A 24,628-nucleotide genomic window follows, 5' to 3' on the forward strand; every position below is an offset into this window, starting at 1 on the left:
CAGGCTTTTGAAAATCTAGACCTGATCTTGGAGTAAACTCCCAAGTCCTGAGCATTTTAATCTAGGTTTAGCTGGCTCCATCACTTCCCACCACATACCGGGCCATCCCAGCTGGAGTGTGCCTAATGAAATCTTTTCCCCCCAGCCACCACACTTGGAGCAAATTTGTTAGGGGGCAGGAGGATTGTGGGAAATACCTGAACTGCCATAGATAAAACTGCCCACTGTTTGACACACAGTAGGTAATCCATGCATGCTGACCCCAGAGAATCTTAATGATTTACATGCCTGTTACCTAAGAAGGACCCTTAAACCCAGAGTTGAATAACTGTTTGAATCACCTGACCCACTTTGGTTAAAAATTCCAAACTGTCTTTGTCTCTAGTATGGATAACCGTACCTGGGTAAATGATTCTTATTCAAAGAAATACAAATTTTAACTTCGTTCAACCTTTTTAACAGTCCTTTCATTTTCCAGTTCAATTTAAATGGTTCACTGTTGAATAAAAGCAGAAGTGTTGGAGGAATAGTCATAATTTAAGGAAACAGTTGATTACTAAAATTACAGATCGTATTTCCAAAAAGGTAAATATTCTTACCCCTTAAATGTGTACTTAATAAATATTTTAATATTTATTATGTATTAATTAATTAATTAAAGGAAGTCTGCCATCTACCTCACATAGTCCATTCTGGCTTGCCCTTGTCCTTGCCCTTGTCTCTGAAAACACTGTGTACAGGGGCAGCCAGCGACAGTCCATCAGTGCATCGTACCGCTCCTCGCTCTGCTGCATGAACTCCTTGCTGGCCTCAGTCACATCCAGCTCGGCTTGCGGTGTGCATCATCATCTCCAACTTCTTCCTATGTGTGCATGGTGCTCTGAGTATAGCCTTACTTGGGATACCTGTAGCTGCGGCTGCCCGTGTTCTGGTCGTAGCCCCCCAGGCATAGTGGTTCTGGTAATACTGCAGCTGTAACTGCACCTCTAACTATATTCCACTGACTTCACACGGCTTACTTTAGGGATTGCCATGCTTGGCCCCATCCGTTTAGACCCCAGTTCCACTACTCCTTGGCACTCTGTCAGGGTTCCCTTCTGTTCCAGTTCATGCAGGAATTTCACAAAGCCACAGCGCTTAGACACACCTGTCTGGTTGAAAACACCTTGCCTCCTTAGCAGAAGAGATGGATGTTGACAAACAATTCTTACAGCATGCCATCATCCACAAGTTGGGTCAGCCCCCTCAACCCCCCACAAAAAGGGGGTACTCAGGCTATTATCTGGTTATTTCCCATAAGTGATACGGTTCAACTTAAAATGTTTTTCAGGTGTGGCTTGTGGAAGAAAACTTCTTAGCTGTGGCCAAATCTGTTTGTTCTACAAAGCAGAGGCCAGCTGGGATCCCAGTGAGGTTGTTTTGGATAATGTTGGTGCTCATCAAGTTCTCCCCTGTGACGGCAAAGGCTCTGGAGATGAAGTTCTCATCCATGTAGGGCTCCAGGCCACCCACTTACGGCCTCCATGGAATTGCGGTAAGTTTTGCAGTCAGGAAATGTGATTCTTTCTACTTTCTTCTTCTTTTTTTACTTTCTTCTTATTTTTTGAGATTGTTTTGGCTATTAAGGGTCCCAAGCAATTCCACATGAAATTTAGAATCACCCTGTCAGTTTCTACAATGATGTCAGCTGGGTTTCTGTTGAGTATTGTATTGATTCTGTAGATCAGTTCAGGGACTGTTGCCATCTTAACAATATTAAATTTTCTGATTCACGAACATGGGATGTTTTTCCATTAATTTAGATCCTCTTTAATTGCTTGAACAATGTTTTATAGTTTTCAGAGAATAAATTTTACACTTCCTTTAAGTTGATTCCTATGTATTTTATTCTTTTTGATGTTACTATAAATTAAAATCACTTTCTCATAATTGCTTTTATTTTTGGATTGTTCATTGCAAGTGTATGGAAATACAAAATTTTTTGGTATATTGATCTTGCATCTTGCAATCTTTTTGAAATTGCTTATTCTAATAGTTTTTGAGTAGCTTTCTTAGGATTTTCTATATGCAAGATTATTTCACCTCCAAATAGAGATAGTTTTCCTTCTTTCTTTCCAATCTGGATAGTTTTTGTTTCTTTTTCTTGCCTGATTGACTGATTGCTTTTGCTAGATACTCCAGCACTTCTAATTCTAATGTTGAATAGAAGTGGTGAGAGTAGATGTGCTTGTCTTGTTCCTGAATGAAAAAGCATTTACTCTTTCATTATTAATTACGAAGTTATTCGTGGGTTTTTGTGGATGCTCTTTATCAGTTTGTAGAAGCTCCATTCTAGTTTGTTGAGCATTTTTATCATGAAAAGGTATTGGATTTTGTCAGATGCTTTTCATTTGTTTGTTGAGATAATCACTTGGCTTTCTTTGTTTTTAAAGATGTAATGACATATAAATGCACATGAAAAAACGCTATGTGTTAATCAGTTGATGAAAATGTTGAGACTAGAGGCCCCAGGAACCTAACTCTATTCCTCTAGGAACAAAGGTTCAGTATTTGCTAATTTAGTGTTTGCAGTGACTTTATAGAACCTAACTATCAAGAAAAAGAACTGATTACATATAAAATAAAATTTTATCTACATTATAAAAAATATACAGGTGAAACAGAACAATCATACATAACATTAACGAAGTAACAGCCGACATTTACTGAACAGTTCAGATAGCAAGAAGCTCTAAATTCTTTATCTATTATCTTATTTTGTTACTCCCTTAGGCTCTATTGTTCCTTCCACTATACAGTCAAGAAAAACTGAGGCCTAGAATCTTCTGGAAATCACATAGCTGTGAGGGGTGGCTACCAGAGCATTCTGATTCTGGACCCTTCTCCATTAACTAACAGTTCTGCCTCTTAAAATTGATTCATGGATTTAATCAGCCAATTAATCAATCACTGTTGGGCATTGAGATAGGAGCTGAGATACAGCTGTGAACACGATGGCCCTGGCCCTTGTGGGACCTACCCTAGTGAGGGTACAGGCAAGAAAACATGCATTTTAAGTGCCAGAGTCCTAAGGAGAATATGAGGTGCCATGGCAGTTCATGGCAGGGACTCCTAATCAAAGCTCAGGGTGTTGGGAAGTAGATCCTGGAGGAAGTCATGTCGAAGCTAAGCTTCAGGCTCTGTGGGAGCTTATCAGTTAAAGAGAAGAGGGAGCAGAGGTCCCGGCAGAGGAAATCAATTTGTGCAACCCAAATAAGTCTAGTTGAAGGGAATAAAAGAAGCCCTGCCCTTCTCTTCCCAACCCCCATCTCTGTATCTATGTAACAAATGTTAAACGAGGAGCCTGCATAGTCAGAGGACATATTGTGAAGGGCTTTGTAAATCTGTTAGGGATTTTGGACTTTATGCCACGAGCAATGGGGAGGTACCAGCAGATCTTAAGCAGAGGAGAATTGCTATATATGTATGGTATTATACTCTGCTTTCTGATGGCTTGTAGTATATTTATAAAAATGAAGAAGTTCCAACACTAATGATTACATTGTATTAAGTCTGAATAGTGTCATGGATTAGAAATCTGAAAATATCTTCCTAGATCAACTGGTGTCTTCCATTCCTGTGAGAAACACACTGGCCGACACGTGAGATACACGCAGTCAGCGGGATGCCCCTTCCTGAACATCTGCCCGGTTTTTGTCTTTGCCGAGAGTCAGCTATGTTTGTCCACACACTTGTTTTTCAGCAGTTCTATGTGTTATAAGGAATGGATGAAATATAAATTTGAACAAAGTATATTTTTCTATGAGAATTAAGTTTAATACTAAATGGGTGAGAAAATTGTAAAATTGTGGAAAAACTGAAAATAGGATCTGGCATTCAAGTTGCCTGTCAAGAGTCTTTAAGAACTCTTTCCACTTAACCAAAAAATGCAAATAATAGGGTGCATTGTAATTGTGGTTTATGACTTCAAACCCTAGGATGTGGTTAGATACTTAAAAGAAAATTCTTGGCCCTACATCAAAAGAGTGGTAAATGAATGTATATTTACTTATTTTAAGATAAAATAAGCAGTTTAAAATATATTTAAAATATATTGATTTTTTTTGGTCTCTTGATCTACTGTTTTGATTCACCAACTACCAGCCCTGATTGCATCAAATAATATGGCTTTTGTATATTGTGCAGAAATTAAGTATAAGCTATATGAATAATGAAGCATTTAAAAACCATCTTGATCGACAAAGCTTATTTCTTTAAATGGTCTTAGTATTGAAAGACTTGACGTCCACCCTCTACTGGGGGCTGTGAAATCATCAGTGGCTTTGCCTCTGGAAGGTCAGCTTCTTAATTTATTAAAGATGATGTGGCCACCATAAGGCAGGATGACAGAAATCCTGGCAGCACTCTTTTCCTTCTGATCTGCCAGTCAGATTTTTGGAGCCATTTCCATTTTCTCCTTTCTTCTCTCCAGGAGCAGAGGTAAATTGGAAGAAAATGTAACGAAAACAGCTTGATGAAGCTCATGAAGACCCTCCACATTCAGCCTCTCCCCAACAGCTCCTGCTCACCCAGACGAGGCAAAGCCACATGGAACATAGTTTATTTTTGTTTAAAAATCACTAAACAAGGAATACAAGCTCATTGTAAAAGTTTCACACAATGCAGAAAGGTAAATTCACTAATTAGTGTAGCCTTGGGCAAGACAGGTGCCTCTCTGATCCTCAGTGTTTCCATTTGCTAACCAGGATGAGAGCTAATTTGGAGGACTGCTCTGAGGATATGAGATAATGTATGTAAAAAGCCTATTATTATTATTATTATTATCATTTTACTTCATGGTTATATAGGTACTAGTTTCATATCCTTGACCAAAGAATGATTTTCCACTAATGAGAAATTGGTTCTTTTCCAGCAAGTTGGAAATATTGGGAGGAACCCTCAAAAGAGCAGTGATTATAGAAAGGGACTGTCCAATCAGCCAAAGCAGCTGAATCAACTGTGATGGTAAATGATGTGATGTCACAGTCAGATCACGTTTACATTAGGCTGTGACATGTCCCACAGGCACTTCAAATCCAAGAGACTACAACTGAACAAGCCATGACTTATCATCTATCCTGAAGTTTGTAGTAGCAGCTAATCTCGATAAAGTCATAAGCAGCCACGCAAGATCTCAGTCTGGCAATTTGGGTGTCATACTAGACATGCTCATCTTTCTCCTCTCTCCTCCCCACCCAATCAATCAACCATCTCTGTTCATTCTAGCGCTACATACTGAATCTCCCTCTCCTTTTCTCTCTTGTCTAGTCTCACGAGTCTTTGGTATCTCCTTATTGGCTTTTGCAAACACCTCTAAAGTGGCTTCCTCTTCTTCAACCTATCCCTCTGTATTTCATCTTCCATAATGATAGCAAAGTGATCCTTCTAAAATGCAGACTGGTAGCAAGTCCCTTCCCTGATTAATTCCTTTCACTACTTCATAACCACTTGCTGTGTAAATTTCAGTTTCTTTATATAGCATCCAAGGTTATTACAGGAGTTGAGGTATATAGAGTGCTTGAACAGTGCCTGGACACAGTAAGTACTATAGCAGTGTTTGCTGTAACTTTTAATGACCTGATCTCCACTCTCCTTTTCAATCTAAAATACCGTGACTCTGTCAAGTCATTGCTCACAGTTTTCCAAGCACACTGTGCTATTACACACCTTTGGGTTTTGTGCACACACACACACACAGCTCCACTTTTTAGATGACCTGGTTGTGCCCACCTACATGTGGAACGCTTTAAACCGCACCTCTCGTAGTGTTTCATAGCCTCCTTCCATATACCACACAGTTAATTTCTTCCAGTTCAATGCACTTTCTGCACGTTTTAGTGTCAACCACCACACTGGATTATAATTTTTTTATATGTTCCTCTGCCCTACGAGGTAGTGGGCTCCTAGAAAGCAGGGACTGTATCTTGATTTTTCCAACTCCTGACTAAATACTGGCACGTGGTAAGCACCTACTACGCATTTAGAAAAAAAATTTTTTGAACGAATGAAAAGTGTAGATTACAATGAGTCAAAATGTAACTAAGAATTTTTTTGATACAGAAATTAATTCCCATTTGGGCAGAAAGAGGAAGTTTAATCAAAATCTGGAGCGCCTCCGTCTAATTTCTTGCTAAACAAATGAGGGCCGTGATGCCCCAAAGTCCACATGGTTAAGAGGGCCTGGCTTTTTGATCCGTTGGTGTTGCGTTAAGTGTTGCAGGAGGGTAATCTATATACTACCTTCTCTTCTACTTTGGGGTCAGGTGGAGGTAATTTTATTCCACTTTCTGCAGAATTTCCCGGTGTCTCGGGTAGGGGATGGAGGATCCGAGGTCTACCAGCACCCAGAAAGCCTCTCCTTCGTTTAGCCTCGGAGGCCAGCACTTGCACAGCGCCCCAGCACCGCGTCGAGCGCGCGCCCTCGGAGCAGCCCAGCAGCGAGTGACAGCCGAGCCGCAGCCCTCGGCGCCCGGCTCGCCCCGCCCCGCCCCGCCCCGCCCCGCGCATCACGTGCGCGAGGATGCTAACTTCCCCCTCCTCCCCGCCCTGCGTCCTCTCCGCCTCCCGGGCCTCCTCCTCCTGGTGAGGGTGTGCGAGGGAGACCGCGCGACTGGGAGCGAGCGAGCGGGCGGGCGCTGCCGGAGCCCGCAGCCCTGGCGCCTGCCGCCGGCCGGAGCTCCGCAATATGCCGCCGCGGCCCTCTGGCTCTCGGCCATGGCGAGGTTCAGCCGGCGCGTCCCTTGCACCCTGCTCCTCGGCCTGGCTGCGGTGCTGCTGAAGGCGCGGCTGGTCCCCGCGGCCGCCAGAGCCGAGCTCAGCCGCTCCGACCTCAGCCTCATCCAGCAGCAGCAGCAGCAGCGGCAGCGGGAGGAGGCCGAGGAGGAGAGGCCAGGGGCGCCGGGGGCATCCTCCACCGTCACCACTGTTCCAGGTAGGTCCCGGCAGCGCGGCCCTGCCTCTCCGTCTCGGCCGGCGATCTCATCTGGCCTCGCTGGCCTCCTCGCCCCTTCCCTAGCCAGATGGTTTCCCATTGCCTGCCTCTACCCACCCCCATCTCCCCCATCTGCCCAGACAGCCTGCCCAGGACTCGAGCTCTGCTTTGGTTTCGGGAATCTGCCTTTTGGGTGATGAGCTTTCTGGGAAGCGCAGAGCACTGCAGTGGGGTGGGGAGGGGTCGGAATGAGTGACTGCCTCGATTGATCTTTTTCTTCTCCCTCCCTTCCTGAATGTTCCCCTCTGCCCTGGGAATGATTGTGTACGTACGTACACACACACACGCACACACATGTGTACGTACACACACACACACACACACACACACACACACTTCTCAGATCCCTTTAGCCTTCTGTTCTTTATCCTTTTCTCTCCTCGAGACTGAAAAATCTTGCGATATACACCCACACACCCCTTTTCACCATCTCGCCCCGCCTGTATATTTAAATTTAGCCCTGGAGAAAGAAATCTTGATTTATTTTATTATTTATCTATCTCTTCTCATCCTGGGAAGAGTTTAATGCAGTTGGCAAGAATACCTTCAGTATAAGATGAAAAAAAAACTAAAACGAAATAGGAATTTGTAATTGAAGGAAAGGGAAAGCAGAGGAGGATGGATGGGATGAAGTCTGTAGTGGATGTTGGTGCGGCAAAGCCTGTTACCCCAGAGAGGGGAATCTCTTTACTTGTTAGTAGAACGTAATGAGGCGGATTCTTGACACTGTTCACTGAGGGTGAGGAAATCGGTTTAATATATGTGGCTGTAACAGTCCCTCAGTTCGTGCCTTGTTCCTCCCCATTAAAACTCCACCGGTAAGTAAAAAGCTAGATTATCCGTTTTAATAGCTTCTCCCCACCCCCCCACCCCTGTTCCCTTCCCTACTGTAGAAGCTGCCTGCTCTTTGGAAAGGGGGAAAAAAAGCCATCAATGTTTTGGCAAGTGGGCTTAGGTTTCTGCAAAACCAAAGTGAATTATAACATTTGTTTTTGTTTTAAAATCCTGCCTAGTAACATTGTACAAGATGCTGAAAACGAGATTTTAAAGAGTGGGCTCGGTATCTTATTTTGTACGGCGTCCTCCTCATCAAAGAGCAATCTTCAGGCCCGGCAGCTGACACAGCCAGGGTGATTTAATTTATCAGAGTGCTCTGAGCTTAGGATGAAATCACCAAAGTGCAGGAAAGCATGTGTTTGACACCCTCTTAAAACAATTAATAACACCTGAGTGTGGCTGAAAGTCTTGAAAGGTGTGCGGTTGTGGTGGTTTTCCTACTGGCTTTTTATGACTGAAAATGCTAACAACAGGGTTTGGGCGAGGCAGCTGTTATGCTGTTTGCTAAACTTAAGGACATGAGAGACAGGAGAGTGGGAGAAAGCTTGTCTTCATTATGAGAGGGGTTTCAGAAATTACGAAACAGAAGGCTTAGAGTGGTGATAGATTTTATGGTTTGCAGTATATTTTTTACACTTGATCTTAGCCAAAAGGCTGAGAAGCAATTGCAGTATATTTTTTATTTCAATTGATCATCTTTCAGGGATATTTAGTTAAATGGGTTTTGAGTACCGTATCGATGGGTTGTGATAAGGTTTATGAATAACTGCATAATATGAAAACTTTTTTACTTAGCATGCAAATGAAAATATTTGTTTCCTGATATTTATGAGGGAATATTTTTTAAAAGGGTTTTTTTTTGCGAAACAAACACTTTTTGTCCTATTGACCTACTAGATACATCAAGATAAAGGAACCCCTAGTCAGTAGATCCAACTAGAGCCTGAAAGGTAACATAAAATGACTCTTGCTTTTCCCTCAAAAACTCTTAACTCTCCAAGCCAGTGGCAAACAAGAGAGCAATTTAATTGATTGCTTTTTCAATTATAGGAGTATCGGGTTGTATAACGGAACACAACCTATAACAAATGAAGTTAAATATTCCTCAGAGCACATTGTGATCTCTGGATTAAACTGGTCTTCCTGCTTTACCCTTTGTTCATTTCTTGTCTGTTCTCCTTACATAGTTAGTGATTTTTTTTTTTCAGTGGAGGTGCTGGGGATTGAACCCAGGACGTCATGCATGCTAAACATGTGCTCTACCACTGAGCTATTACCCTCCCCACCAGCAATCTTTTAAAAAACATTAAATAGGATCATTTCTGCTCATAGTCCTCCAATGGCTTCCCATCTCTCTCACACTAGTTGCCCTGACCCTGAAAATGGCCTGCAAAGACCTAGATCCTCTGTGCCCCTCCCCCTCCCGTCTCCCTCAGCTCTGACCCTAACTTGGTGCTGGGGCCACACTGGCTGTCTGTGTCTTCAGTTGGCAAAGTGGGCTCTGGTGTGGGGTCTTTGCACTTGTCGTTTTCTCTGCCTGGAATTCTGGAACCTCACATTCTTCTGATTCAAATGTCCCTGTAACAAAGAAGCCTTTCCAGCTGTATTTAAATAGTAATACATTCTCCTCCATGGTACTTATTCTCAGCCTTTCTGGTGAGCCTGTCTTCCCATTACTAGAGTGTTAGCTCTATGAGGGCATGAACTTTGCTTTGTTCACTAGTACTTTAAATTATTACATATATTTCCAGCCTCCAGAAGAGCACGTGGTATTCATAGATAGGTACACATAAGTTTTCTGAATGAAGGAATGAGTAAATGAATATACAAAAATGTTGGCATCAAAGGTCACTTTCACTTTATGAGTTATTTAATATCTTGTGAAATTCTTCATAGGAATTTAGCAGGGTTTATATAAAAATAAAGAAATGTTAGAAATACTTGTAAGTGGAGGTTATAAAGTATATATGCTTTGGATCTTTTAGCAAATTTCAGTGTTTGTTATGCTGACCGTGGAGAACTGATAAACACAATACTTAGGTCCACTTTTTAGGTTCTGTCAAGAATGTTCTTTACCCAGGTGCACTTATAATCCTCTCATGACCTAGGTGGGTATTAACATACCTTTAAATAACTCTGAGCAGCTTGAGTTCGTTCTTTGTATCTGTATGGTGCTTCTGATTCTTTGAACGTGTTATGTGAAAAACTATAAGACTTTTCTCAGGCAAAATTTAGAAAACTAATAAGATGTGTTTAGTGGCTGGTACGTGACTGGGCCTCATGAGTCCATAGTAGAGAAACTGATCGTTGACTTTGGTTACTATTCTCTGGATTTTATTATTCTGAAAATTTGTATCCTCTGTATTGCTGAGAAATAGGAAAGTGAGGTGAAAAAATGTTGAAGATGAGATGAAAAGAATCAAGATGTAAAAAAAAGTAGATTTTCATTTTCTGGTTAACTTGTGAAACACCATCTTCAGCGAGTAGTGAGAGTAAAGACTAAGGCTGAGATCCCTCATATCAGTTGTTTTCTCCAGTGTATGCAGAAGCTCTGATGTCTCCATCTGCACCAGGATTCATTAGAAATAAGTATTTGAGGGACCAGGGAAGAATGAATTTGGGGGCTTGTAGGGGCTGAGATGACCATATCATATTCACTCTGAGGGCCCATTCGATGGGAGACAAGGTAGGGGGAGTTGGGGGCGGGGACCAGTGGAGCTGGAGAAAATAATGAGCTCCGTTTCAAAATCTCCGTGTGAAGCTCAGACACAGGGGATCTCCATGGATTTTTATAAATGTTTCTGCATACAGAGAAAGCTTCTTGAGAGGTCCATTTTCATGGTATAAGCATTTTTGATTGTACATTTCATTGGTACATAGTTTTAAACCTATCTTGGAAAATGTCAAACAAGTAAACAGAATAGCATTTAAAAAGCCCATACCCATCACCCAGCTTTAACAATGATCAAATTCACTCACACCTGCACTCGTTCCCATTATGTGGGATTTTGGGTGGGGGGAGCAGGGAGGTAAAAATGTACACACATCAAAATGTACACATGCAAACTGTACTCTCTTGACAAATGGGTGTAATCATCACCCCTACCAAGATAACAGAACACTTAACATCACCTTAGAAAGTTCTCTCTTTCCCCCTTCCCAGGCAATCCCTGCCCCTGATCCAGAGGCAGCTACGTGCTGTTCTGATTGTTTTCATCATTGATTAATTCTGTGTTTTCTAGATCTTTATAAAATAGAATCATATAGCATGTACTTTTTTGTGTTTAGCTTCTTTAACTCAGTCTAATTTCTGTAGGTTTCATCCACATTGTTGTATGTTCAATGGTTTATTCCCTTTTCCTGCTGAGCAGTGTTCCATTGTATGAACTACTGCACTTTGGTTTATCACTTCTGTTGATGGATTTTGGGGTCATTTCCAGTTTTAGCTATTGTAAATGAAGCTGCTACATTCTTGTACACATCTCTGTGTTGACATGTCTTCATATCTCTTGAGTAAATGTCTAGCAGTGGAATTACTGGGCCCAGTGGTGTACTTTTAAAGTAAAAAAAAAAAATTTTTTTTAATATTCTATAGAGCTGGCATCTACTTAATAAAATTTCATTTAAAAATAATGAAATTCAATATAGAACATAACTTTATACTTTTTATTTAATTCAAAAAACTTAATTTAAACTTCTTGATTTAACCAAACCTAATTGAAATCTCCTATCCAAGAAAGCATTTAATTACTTTTTTTCTGTTCAAGAAATTTGAAAATCAATAGGAAAAATGGGATTAGAAATTGACTTTTTTTTTAAATCTAAAGTACTCATGCTTTAAAGGCCATATTCCCAGATGGGGTAATTATGATTTCTTTCCAGGATTTTAGTAACCAAAGGGAGTTATTTCTTGGTGTTGATTACAGGTTGAAAAACACATGCCATTGTGTTGAATTTGAGACCAGTTTGTTTTAGTGGTGGTTTTTCAATATTCTTAATGTGCCTGAACAGAAATGACCAAATATTTTTCTGAAACAAAATACTTCCCCCGAAGTATATAAATATTGGATTTGATTCCCTTCCAGCGTTCTGTCTGACTAGGTTAGCTGCGGTGGTGTTGTCACTCATTGACTTGGCTTAGGGTCTTAATTTCCTTTTGTCCAAGTTCCCTTCGCTAGGATATGGATGCAATATTTTCCATCTGTTACTGGTAAAAAGTATGCTTTGGAGTATTTACCTGGAAAATTCTAAAACTATGAAAGCTATGCATTGTAGTGAAATACAGCATAAGCTTAAGAAAACGCCTTCTGTTTGCTCTGAAGTTTCAGTTTGGAGATGTCTCTTTAATTGGCCTTTTGTGTAAGCACAGTTCGTATGTCCAACACATATCAGAGTCTGTGCCTTTTAAATTCTTTTTCTTTTATGATTGTCTGTGTTATAGGGACTAGGCAGTGTTCTTAATTACTTGTGGATGATGTCTGTGATTGGAAAGGCTAGTTCACTTGGGCCTGAAATGAGTGAGTGGTTTCTGGGTGCCATCTCATGTGGGGTAGAGGGTGTCACAAAAATGGTAATTCCTTTCCACGTTACTAGCATGTCAATTCTGCCTCAGTGACCTAGTGAACCAAGGCAGTAAAATGCCTCAGTAATGTCTTATGTGTCTCTGCAACCCTGAGTTGATAATGCCTGTTAAGCTCTCCACGTTAAGCATCTATGTCTTATACAGAAACGAAGATTTAAAATTAACTTTATATGTGAATGAGATTTCAATTTCTATTTAATGTGTTTTTTTTTTTCTCAAGTAGGTTTCTACATCGTAAAGCTTTAGGAACTAATTTAAAATTAAACATTTGCCGGTATTATCAGTTATTGTACTTAGTCCAGTTTCATTCCTGTTCAGTAGAGCATTTATAAATGTATCATTTTAATTCACTTGCTAGCTCTGCTGAAATTTAGAACACTTATACAGCTAAGCGCATAGCAGTTCCTATCCGTGGACCTAAATGCTAGTTGGGCTTTAGGTGACCGACTGACAAGTTGGAAGTTAGTAGAAATGTCCAGCCTCAACCCAGGCTCCTGTTGTGAGGCCCCTGGCTATTTCTGGGGTGTTGTAGAATTCCATATCCATTGTCCTTTCTAGAATAAAATAAAGCCAGTGCGCATGGTTTTATTCACACCTATCCATTCCGCTGCTTTTTTGTGTGTGGTAGGAATGTGCCACAGACAAACAGCATAGGGGAGAGGGCTGACTTGTTCCTCCTGACAGGCTAACTGTAGCCAGGAGTTGAACAGAAGCTGCAGAAGTCCTGGATTTTGTGACCCATTCCACCCTTGCCTGCTTCACTGTGTTTTTGGCAATGATAGAAATTAGGCTGTCAAAAAAAACATGGCTCTGTATAGTTAAATAGATTGTTTCTTCAAAACTTTAAACATGCTGCTGATGCTTTCACGTTTGCATGAGCAGGGTTTGTTTAGGAGCGTCTGGGTGACTGAGACAAGATTACGGAAAGAATATACATTTACTCTAAAAATGAAAGGCAGAGGCCACGCTTTCTGAGTGAGGGGAAGAATGTCACGAAGGGTAGTGAGGGTAGTAGGATTTGCTTCACTAGGTAAAATGAACGGTGTGTGGATCAATAACAGTGTGTCATAAAGCACGCATTATGATGAATTAATTTTGTGTATCTGAAGTTAAAAATGATCTAGTCATTTATATTTAAATAAATTGGTGTATTCCACATATTTGCATTTAAAAACAAATAACTTTTCTTCATAAAGTAAGTACTTCTCAAAGTATATTTTATAATGTTTGTACTGTTAGATTCTGGGGGAGGCTATGATTTAATACTTCCCCAAATTCCAATGTTTATAGTAAGTAGAGTTTAACTCTCATTCATAACCACATGTAAGAGAAACATCTGTATAGTAATGTGCGAAACAACTAATCTTCTAATGCTGTTTATAATGAAACAATGTCTAATAGCAATTAAAATATATAATAATTAGAAAAAAGATTTCACCTCCCAGATTAAACTGATTTGGAGTCATAGGATCTTGGAAGTGGGATGAGGTAGAAATGACCTTGTGCTAAGTGCTTTGCTCTGGCAGTGCTTGATGTATTTGACGTAAGCTGGAATACATTCATGTCTTAAACGAAATTATGGTGCCAACAGGCAGTTACAGAGTCTGATAAAACTGTTACTTAAGGATAATTTGATGATTTTCTTCATAGCAAATATGACTAAGATAAGTGAGCTTTTTTTTTTTTTTTTTTGAATCTTTCACTATGAGTGGATTCAAATTTGTGAGTCAGAAGAGTCAAAAGAAGGTGCATTTTTAAATTGCTTCCGTACCATAGTATTTCAAATGGGAAAGAAGTCCTGTGAGTCAGTAAGGCCTGGTGAAGACAGGATGTCAGGATGTGGAAGGTGAAGCTTTGGAGGCTCATGAGAAAAGAAGAGAGGTAATACAAATCACTGTGACAGGTTTGAGGGGAGGTCAGGTAAGTTCATGGGGGAAGAAAGTCCTAAAAGTGGTGAACCTTCTCCTCCCATCGTAAGTGTAAGAGACTCACTGGCAGAGGTCCTAGGGGCCAATGGAAGGGTGTAGGGGGGGTGTGAGTGCCCTGAAATCAGTCCCACAATCTGCAGTTACCTAGTGTTGAGAACATCTGTAAGATTTTCAAAGGAACCCTTGGCCTCCAGAAGGTTAAGACAACCTGCCGTGGTTAATTAGGCCTTTGTAAGTGGACTCAGTAAGAAAAGAGCAAAGGTAACATGCAGACTCAAATAACCTTTTTGTGTTTTCTTGACATCTGTGGTTGTGCACATGTGATGGGTAAAATTAATAAGCGTGACAGCAAGAGAACCATCCTGCCAGAAGGCCTTCACCCATAAAGGAACTGATTGCTCGGGATGCGTGCACCTTGGTCAGTTCTTTCAACCTTTGGCTTCTCCATTCTGTTTGTAGAATGGCTGCCAACATACAATAATTATCTTCATGATAAACCACATGACTTGGAATTGTCTTCTATCCAGGTTTCATTGTACAATAACCTGGTGGATATCTTATACCTGAAAAAATCCCTCTGTTCAGAATTCTTTGGCAGTCAACCCAGAAGCTCTCTGCATCTTGGCTCTTGGCCCTGGCACTGAAGGATAGGGTCACTAAGATTAAGTTAATAATCTTAATAAGGGCTCTGATGACTTTGTGAGTCATCTAGTCCCTCAGGCCTGATTATAAACTTCAGTCAGTTTTAGCAGATAAGAGAGGGCCCACCCTGGTTGCTATTAGTTCCCAAAGAAGGCTTTAAAAAGACCTAAGCCTTTTCCCACCTGCTGAAACAAGTATTAATCTTTGGTTTTTAAACAGTTTTGGGGCCAAAATAGTAATTTCAGCCTACTGTGATTAACTCTGTGATTAAACTTGCCATTTGCATCACCAGTGCTGTTCTGGGCTTTTAGAATTAGTTTTCTCTCTGAACCCTTTGAAACTCATGTTCTCCTTCCTGTTTTTGATTCATGCCTCTCCAGGTTTCACTAATCCCTGACTACACTGGAAAAGCTAGATGCTACGAGGAGTGAACAGCAGAGTGAAGCATTTCTTTGTTTTGAGGCATGGCTTTAAATTGCAATAGTTTTCTTTCACTTGAAAGTCCAAATGGAAAATTTTGTGTTTCAACACATTCTGATGTTCCAAAGATAAACAATAGCATGTGTTGAGACTTGGAAACCTGCAGCTTCAGAGAGCAGCATGGGGGTGTGGACACGGAGGTAAAAAAGACAGAAGCTCCCCTGACAAATCCAGCTCTGGTTGTTGGGCTTCCAGACTGGCACTCTCTGCAGGGACTATATGTGGGGCTCATTTTGGATCCAGCAGCTTAGAGATAGTCTGACAAAGGCAGATGAAAATACAGTGACCCGATTTACTCCCCTTTCTTCCCCATTAATATTCCTTATCAGTGATACAGTCTCAAGTCCATAACTTGAATAATTTGCTATGCAATAATTACATAAAATTGAAAAATTACGCTGGTGCTGTTACAGCCATAAAATATTTGATGTGGTAATATGTAGCTAATTAAAATAATTTTATATTATTCTAAAACACAGAAGTAGAAAAAAAGTTTTTGCCGTTTAATTTAATACTCTGTTTCCTCACTCCCTTCTCACAAGGTGACCTCATCCACTCCAGTTGCTTTAAAAACCGGCTATTTGCTAAGACTTCCCTGAGGGCACTCCTGATTGTATCCACCAATTATTTTGACATCTTTATGTGGATTGTCGCAGGTATTTCAGTGTAATCATGTCTAAGTCTGGACTCTATTTCCTACCACACCTTCCAGGAGAAAAAAAATCTTCCTGTTTTTTTAAACTATAGTCCGCATGCTGTATGTATATTACCTTCCAGAACTTAGAATTATAAAACCGGCAGTTTTTACCTTTCGACCAGCTTCACCATTCATCCTTCCTTACTGTTATTAAAAACTCCACTGTTACTAAAGTGCCCCACTGGCCAGTAGGAGAGTTGAGGTGCTAGCCTTGCCATATCCTCTACCTTCCTCCCCTGCTCCATCACCAAACCCATCAAGTGTGTCTCCTAAATTCCTCATCAGTTAACTTTTCCTCTTCGCTGCGCCTGCTCTAGCCCAGGTTACTGTTAACACTCTAGTTCAGGTCAGCATGTAAACTGGCCTCCCTGTGTCCATTCATGGTGCTCTAACATCCATACTCCCCAAAGTACCTCTGGAGATCATCCCCCCACACTCTGCAAATAGTGGTGGTTTTATTTTTAAGTGCAGATCTGATCCGGCTTCCATGACATTGAGGACCAGGGAGATGTAAGGCTGTGCATGATTTCTTACCCCCGTCTCGGCTCCAGCTTCTCTCCCACTTCATCACTAAACTCCAGTTCTCTGTGCCTTGAGTGTGACAGGTTTTGTCCCTTAAGACCTTTGCGCAGGTTGTTCCTCTGCTCGCGGTACTCCCTGCTCGATCGCATGCACACACTCCCACACTCCCCTGATTCATTTCATTCAAACTTCAGATATTGGCTGATGTGCCACTCCTTTGAAACAGGTTTTCTTTAACTTTCCACTCAGAGCTGGGTTCCTCTGATATGTGCGCTCATAAGCACCTCCTAATTGCTCAAGGTCTGTGACTGATCTGCAGCAAGGCACCTGTCCCATAATTTCCATATTTGTCTTCACCTCTAGATTGGAAGCCAGATGAGGCCAGGTGCAATAATTGTTTTAGTTGGAGCTGTATTGTTGAGTGAATAAATGAATGACTCCCTATAGATAAATATTTATGCCATTGAATAACTTTTTTCATCCCCAAGCTTGAGTGAGCTTCTCTAGAGAGTATGTGTATGAAAAGAATATTAAACAGGGAAAAGGCCGTAGGACTTGCAGAATGACATGGCCAAAGTATATAGGTTTTGGGTCAGGAGCAATGCCTGCTTTGAAAAAAACACACTGGAAGAAGAACTGGTATTTATTTGAATTTAACACAACATATGCGGGTTTATATGTGGGGCTGGAGATAACATACAAGATTCTTCCTTGTATCAGTACAGCCCCTCAGTAACTGATTTCATTTTTTTTTCTTTTTTAAACAAAACTCGCTGATTGCAGAGAACACTTGGTGGAGATGTAAAGAAACCACAAGTCATCATAGAGTGTGATAAGTGCTATATTAGAGGAGTATGTAGGATACTGTGGGAACACAGGTTTGGGAGGAAATATGGCCTGTTTTCTGGAAGAAAGTACACTTAGAGTGAGTTCCAAAGTGATAGAGAAAAGCAGAAGGAAATAATTTATTATTTTTGATTTAGATCTGTTTTTTCCCATTTCTTTTGTGAAAACGGTAGAATAATTCTGTTCCCTTTTATCTTTAGTATTCTCTAGAATTTAAAAAATTTCCTCCACTTCCTTTTTATTTTGTACTTTTACAGCTCATCATTGCATACTGTTAGAAAAAACGTAGCTTCTTCCGCAGTGCCCACATTTCTTGACCCCAGACTGATGTGCATCCTCCTTTCTTACATAAAGGAATTGAACTCCGAATTCAAACATAAGCCCCACTTCTATCAATTGAGATCTAACTGTGAGCTAGCAATGGATGCTTCTTGCCTTTACACTGATATCTAGCGGACATACTTTCCCCCGCCATTAAAGCAGTGGGGTGTCACCACTTCACCAACCTGTGCTGCTTTCTTACCATATCAGCCCTCGACATGAACACAATGCATAGAGCTGTGTCTGGCTGTCCCCTGTAACCTCTCTCTTCCATCCGGGCCAGCTTGTTGGCCGTTCCCCAAGCCTGTCGTGAGAACAACTTGGCTTCTCTTCTTTCCCCTTCAGTGACCCTGAATTTCATTTCCACACCCCACCACAAGGCAGTGAGTGATTTGAAAGATATTTTGTTAACGATTGTGGTTGGACCATCTAACTTGAGACTTTAAAAAAATGTAATTGCACATAGCTGTTGCCTGGTTTTCTGCTAAATCAGAAAGTTTGTGAGAACTAATAGGTAGGAATTTTCTGTATTCGTGAACTTTTTCTTCATTAAGGTTAATTTGGAGAGGTACTCATAGCAAGAGGCCATTTAGCTGAGATGAGCGGAGCATGTGATAAGTTACCACGTTGACTTGAATCTATATACATTGATGTCTTTTTGTGGCTACAATTAAAGTTGGCTCTTACCACTTAAAGCACCCTGTCATTCGGTTTTTGCATTTTTAAAAAATCCCTGAAATTCTGTAAATCTTCCAGGCTAGGGGAACTGAGACATTGAAACAGGTGGCTTAACACTGGGAGCACATGGGCTGACTGTGCTGTTCTCCCTCGGGCTCGAGCCCCAGTGCATGTGCCTTTCCGGTTCTCAGGGTGCTTGTGCAGTATGTTGTCTTCCGGGCTTTGGGAGACTGAGAAGGAGGTTATACCACATACACCACCATTCAGCACGTGAACTGTATTTACGTGGAAGAGGTAATATATTATTTAACGAAAGACATTGTTCTAACAGATCTGCTCCCCGCTTTCGACCTTCTCTGCTTCTATCTCTTCTCTAATCCTTTGACCTGGAGAACCAGGAATCATCACTGATTCTGCCTTCTCTTTCCCACACTCACCTCTCACTCACTGGGTTCTTTTAAGTAGTCATCTCAGTATATTTAGTGTCCACTCCTTCGGTTTTATTTTCACAGCCGTTTTCTCAGTCCCTCCTGTTCCCCCTACCCTCCATCTGTCTGGACTCTTACAGTAATCTCTTAGGTCTTCCTACTTTTTTCTACCTCTAACTCAGACCAACCTTAGTGCATGTATCTTCCTGAAACACTGCTTTCATTTCCTAAGTTTTCATTAAATTGTCATTTAAAATTTGAAGTCATCTGTCAGGCTTCTATGTCCCTCCAAATTTTTATAGTGAATACTTTGAAATACTGTATGCTGAAAAATCAAAGTAGTGTAACAGATATCCATATATCCTCCAAGATGGAACGGTTATTAAAATTTTGCCTTATTGGCTTGTCTCTGTTACTGTCTATCTTCATGCACACTCACCCCACTACAATATTGCAGGACCAACAGAAACTAATTTTATACATTCTGGCTTTTCATCCCCAAAGCTTTAGCATGCCTCTTTTAAGATCTGGAGAATGTTCAGTGGGCAAGTACCGAACACTTTTCAGAAACACTTTTTCTGAAATGGTAAAACAATTACTAAAAACTTTTAAATGAACCATATAAAAGTCAGTGAAGAAATGGTATAGAGCTTCAAGTGATGAATGAAAGAATAAATGCATCTTAGGGATGGTATGTGGAATTCTTAAGAAGGTTATATTTGTACAAATAACATTTACATTACACATCCACCAGGTTATGATAAGACTAAATTTTGTATAAAGGTAACATTTTAGCTACACTTCTGTCCAAAATGGGAGGTTATGCCAGGTTTTCAATTTACTTTGTTTTTCGGTAATTTCCCGCCAATCTAGGGTCAGTTCCCATTAGTCCACTTTTTACGTGTAACTTTTATGATGGACGTTTTTGGAACTGTCTGTCTGATACCTCTCTTCCCCTCTGCTTCTGTCACCCGCACCCATCCATAGTTAATGGTGGAAACGGTAGGATGTAAAACCTGAGAGTTATCATGCTTCCCAATGTGTGGAGAAAGCCAGTCGGCCTGAGAATGAAAAGGATGAAGCCACATGCGGAGATGGAGCTCCTGGTTCCAGTCATCCTCAAATCCAGCTGGACAGTAGCCATCCCCTTGGTCTGCTTGTACAACCCTTCCTTGTATCCATCAGTTGATGAATTCCATTTTGCCTCAGGAATTCTGGTTGGATTTCTGTAATTTTAAACCAAAAAGCCATAGCTAGCTTAATGTTATTTCCTCCACTGAGTCCTGGCTCCAAGCAAATTTTATATCTGTTGACATTTTCCCTCCCCATTGGCACTGCCCTACCTCTCTTACCCCTGAATCCATGGGAAACCAGCTTATTCCTACATTTTTCGTGAAGCTTTTTCAAGCCACAATTATTTTTCTCTTTTTAAAAAAATTTTTTTGAGGTGGGGAGGTAATTAGATTTATTTATTTTATTTCATGGAGGTACTGGGGATTGAACTCAGGACCTCATGCATACCAAGCACCACACACTCTACCCCTGAGCTGTACCCTCCCCCACAACAATTATTTTTTTTTTATTACAAGACTTAATGATCTTTGGTGATTCAGTACTTGATAATACAGTGTTTTGAACTAGTCCCTAATTGTTTCTGGTGTGTTTATTTTGTCTCTCTTTTGAGCTTCTGGATTCCTTCAGAGCAGAGATACATTCTGTCATTTTTACATTCCAGAATACCTAACACTCAGTAAGTGCTCAATAAAAGCGTGGCATGTTGCTGCATCATATGATAGCATATATTAGGAGGAATAGCTAAGGAACCAAATATCTGTTGTTATTTATGTATTTACTCCTCATTCCTGTCACAGTGCTAGATATGTGGTAGGTGCTCCAAAGTTCATGTTAATCAAAAAAATTTGTTCTTAGATTTATGAGTTCTGGGCAAATGCTAGTGGTAGTAAAATGAATTTGAAGATGATGAATTGAATAATACTGTATGATACTTCATGATTGGGAACTGTCAGTGAATCGCGTGCAGTTCTTAAACCTGGAGCACTTCTTCAGAGGTGTTTTCTTTCCCTTTTCTATATTTTTGTCTCCTTTTATTTCTACCTTTTACCTTTTTTTGTCTCTTATTAGCACTTAGTTTTGTCGCTTTTCAGTCCATAATGAAAACCTCATGCCTCTCACCCCTGTTCCCCGCCTTTTCTCACTTACGTTCCCCCCCTTGCTTCACAGTACTAATTTAGAAGTCCTAAGGATTCAAACAGGAATCTTTTTTTTCCTCCTCCAAATACTGCCCTAAGGCCTCTAATTTACAGAAATAAATGCCTAAATCTACATTGCAAACAAGTACATTTAATCACTCAGTCCTCAACAATTATCAAATAAAAGTTCTTTGTCACAAAATGCATCATAAATGAGGGCAGTCATTGAACACTTTTTGGCACTTTAAAAAACTGGGCTTCTAGCTGAATATTAGTCCATGTCTGTCACGTTGGAGAGGAAAAGCCTTGGTGAATTTGAGCTGCGGTTGATCCGGCGTGGCTGCCCTGGAGAGAGTGGGAGGAGAGGGCAGTGGGATGGGTGGGAACGGGAGGCTGGGCTCATGGAGGTTGGTTACGGCAGATGACTGTGTTCTGTGCACTCACCCTGGCTTCTGTGGTTGATGTCTTCACCAGAAGCAGAATCATTCTAGGGCCGCATGGCTTGGTGACTAGACTGTGGGCTTTGGAGTTTGGGCAACTGGAGTTCAAAACCTGCCCTGCCTCTTACGTGCGCTCTTGGTCATACTAATTAAACTTCCTCTTAGCAGGAAGATGGTGAGAGTTCCCTTACAGCATTGTTAACTAGTAGAGTTGGGGGATGTGAAATACCTAGAACCTAACACCTATCAATTACTGTTATTATTAGAGGTGACTTTTAGTGAACTAAACATTTCAGAAGTATGAATATTCTATCTTGATTTAAATTCTATGATATGTTAGTAAGGACTGAATAGTAGACAGGAAGGATAACATGCCAGTTTTACCACTTTCTAGTAAGTGAGGCTGGACTTCTTTGCTTTATTGCGTTTCCTGTGAGTTGACTCTAAAGAGCATATGTGTTTCTGTGGTAAGAAGTATTAAAGCAAAAAAAAAAAAAAGCATTTAGGCATATTGTGGACTAAAATGACTGTTTTTCTTTTAAAACAACCTAGAAACAATGTTGTCTTTGGAACATTGCTGCAAGCAAGCAAGAAAAATACGTTTGAAAGCCAGAAATCAGAGTGAGATATTCATCTGTGTGCTTCGTGTTTTCACTATTATATTGATCCCTTTTGTTTTGCTGAGAAGACAAATTGGCTCTTAAGAAAGGCTGAATTCTAACAGTAGTTTTTATTATTCTTCTGTCCGGAAAATCTTAATGTGAGCTGGAATATTCTCAGAATACAAATAAGCCAGTGGATACTGGCTGTGGTCCTTTTGGAAAACTTTGTAATTGAAAAGGACAGCGTTCCTTCTTTATGATACAAACAGGAGTGTTTTTCAGTTTGCCTCCTTTCTCTTTTTGGTAGCCTTGGCATTGTGCAGGGGAGTATGCTCTGTCCATTAAGATGGTGTGTCTTGGAACGTTCTCTTTAGAAAAGATTTCTGCAAAGTAGATGAAATCTTATTTTTGAATACATACCTCAGAGGAGTAGTAAATTGTTTCTCTCTAGAATTGCTGTCACTGCTCCACAGCAGAGAAGGGCATTAACATCCTAATGGAAGCAGCTGATTGATTAACATATTGATTAGATCTAGGAGGTTGTGTTCTGTGACATTTGGGGCTGACTGAATTCTCAAATTGGTAGGCAGTTGCAACTAACCAGTTTAAAATTTTCGAATGTTCACAGTATTCACAAGTAAAACAACATTTTAAGGAGTTTTCATTAAAAGATAGGATGAAAGAATGGACTAGAATTACTATAAATTACACATGAAGAGAATAGTTTTCAGAAATTATTTGCCATTCTTCTTTCTGTAAGTAGGAAGCAGGAGAAAGCCATGAATCATAAAGACCAGGTAGGATTCATCAGGAGTTTACTAAAAATTCCTAGTCATGATATGGTTGTGTTTAAATGAAAGTAGTAAACCAGGTGAAGGCTTACAAAGCTAGCAGGACAAACATAAACACGAGCAAGTAGTGTAGGAATTATTTTCAGTCCACTTTGAATGTACTTGGAAACAAAGGATTCAGCCCTGTCAGATGGATCTTTCTTGCTCTGTATCTCGAGAGCCTGGCAAGTGGCAGGAAGACAGTATCCACCCTGGACTTGCCTTGGGTTCACGGTAATAGTTTCCTGAATGGTTGGATGGCTGGATAAATGTTTGCTTCCTGCTTGGTTAGGTACATTGATTGACAGGTGTGGCAAAGGCTAATAAGCAGCTGTGTCTAAATTGATGGCTGGCTAAATAGAAGATTTGACCTCCACTGCTCAGTTCTTAAGCTAAAAGCGGCTTATGCTGGTCTCTCAGGCTTTGTCATGAGAAAAAGAATTAGAAAGACTTAGTTTAGAGGTGGTAGTTGCTGAGTCTGTTAAGCCCAGCAATTAAAAATTAAATATGATAGACTGAAATTCTAAGATGGAAAATTATTCAGCCAAATAGAGAGATGGGCATATAGTATAACACTCCTCAAATTCAACACAGCAACTACAGGTGAACTTTACTATGCAAAGTTTCTCTGACTTTTTGAAGGAACTTTGATGAGCAAGGTTTTTGCTCTCAAGATACTTAATATTTAATAGATGGAGAGGGCATAATCATACGTAAATATAATTTAATGCAAGATGCCATAAATGCCCCATTAGAGTTTCAAAGTGCTGTGGGAACATCAGGGAAGGGGAGTCAAACTTTCAATTATTAAGGGACTGATTTCTCGCTTAATTACCAGCTTTTTCATCACCAGTTTTTTTTACAAAAAAGAAAGGGGGTGGCTGGAAAGGAGTATGGACTTTTTTTTTTTTTTTGCTTCTCTCAATAGAAGGCTAATTGGTAGGAGGCAGGAAATATAAGCTTAAGATTTTCCTTTGTATTTTTATATTTACTGCCATATTAATTGTAGGAATAAAATTTCCCACTTCTGTTTTCATTTTTTAAATTTTCATCTTAATTATGGAAGATTCTAAACAGAAATATAGTCTATATGTCTGTGTAGTCACATTACTGAAATTAATCACATACTAGCTTTTTGCTACATTTGCTTCAGATTTCTCTTTTTTAAGAAATAAAAATTAAAGATGGAATCAAGCCCCACTCCCATCCCTTTCCCTCATTATCCAGAATTAATCAGTATCTTGAAATTGATGTTAATCTGTTTTAAAAACTGCAATAAATGTGCATGCAGAGTATACATATCCTTTAGCAGTTTGATTTTTTTCACTGAGCATCATGTTTGAGGAACTTTCATTGTTGATACATTAACTTATTAATTCAATTTAATTGCTACATAATAGTCCATTGTATAACTAAGCCACACTGATAGACAGGTTTTATCTTTTTTTTTTTTTTTTTTAGTTCTCAATAAGCTTCAAGAAATATGAGTATCTGGGGGAGAGTATAGCTCAGTGGTAGAGTGCTGCTTAGCATGCACGAGGTCCTGGGTTCAATC

General features: G+C 40.2%; 1 protein-coding gene and 1 pseudogene across 1 annotated transcript in view; one reads left to right on the forward strand and one right to left on the reverse strand.

Moving 5' to 3' along the window:
* Positions 1-535: 535 nt before the first annotated feature.
* Positions 536-5,813, reverse strand: LOC102509780 (annotated as a pseudogene).
* A 529-nt stretch (positions 5,814-6,342) lies between these two features.
* FAM171B (family with sequence similarity 171 member B) overlaps positions 6,343-24,628 on the forward strand; it is a 59,334-nt gene continuing 41,048 nt past the window's right edge. The window contains exon 1 of the mRNA XM_032479884.1: positions 6,343-6,970. Within this exon, the coding sequence (XP_032335775.1) occupies positions 6,358-6,970 (613 nt within the window). The 5' untranslated portion in view covers positions 6,343-6,357. The remainder of the gene's footprint in view (positions 6,971-24,628) is intronic.

Source organism: Camelus ferus, chromosome 5, assembly GCF_009834535.1.
Source record: "Camelus ferus isolate YT-003-E chromosome 5, BCGSAC_Cfer_1.0, whole genome shotgun sequence".
Lineage (NCBI taxonomy): Eukaryota > Metazoa > Chordata > Mammalia > Artiodactyla > Camelidae > Camelus > Camelus ferus.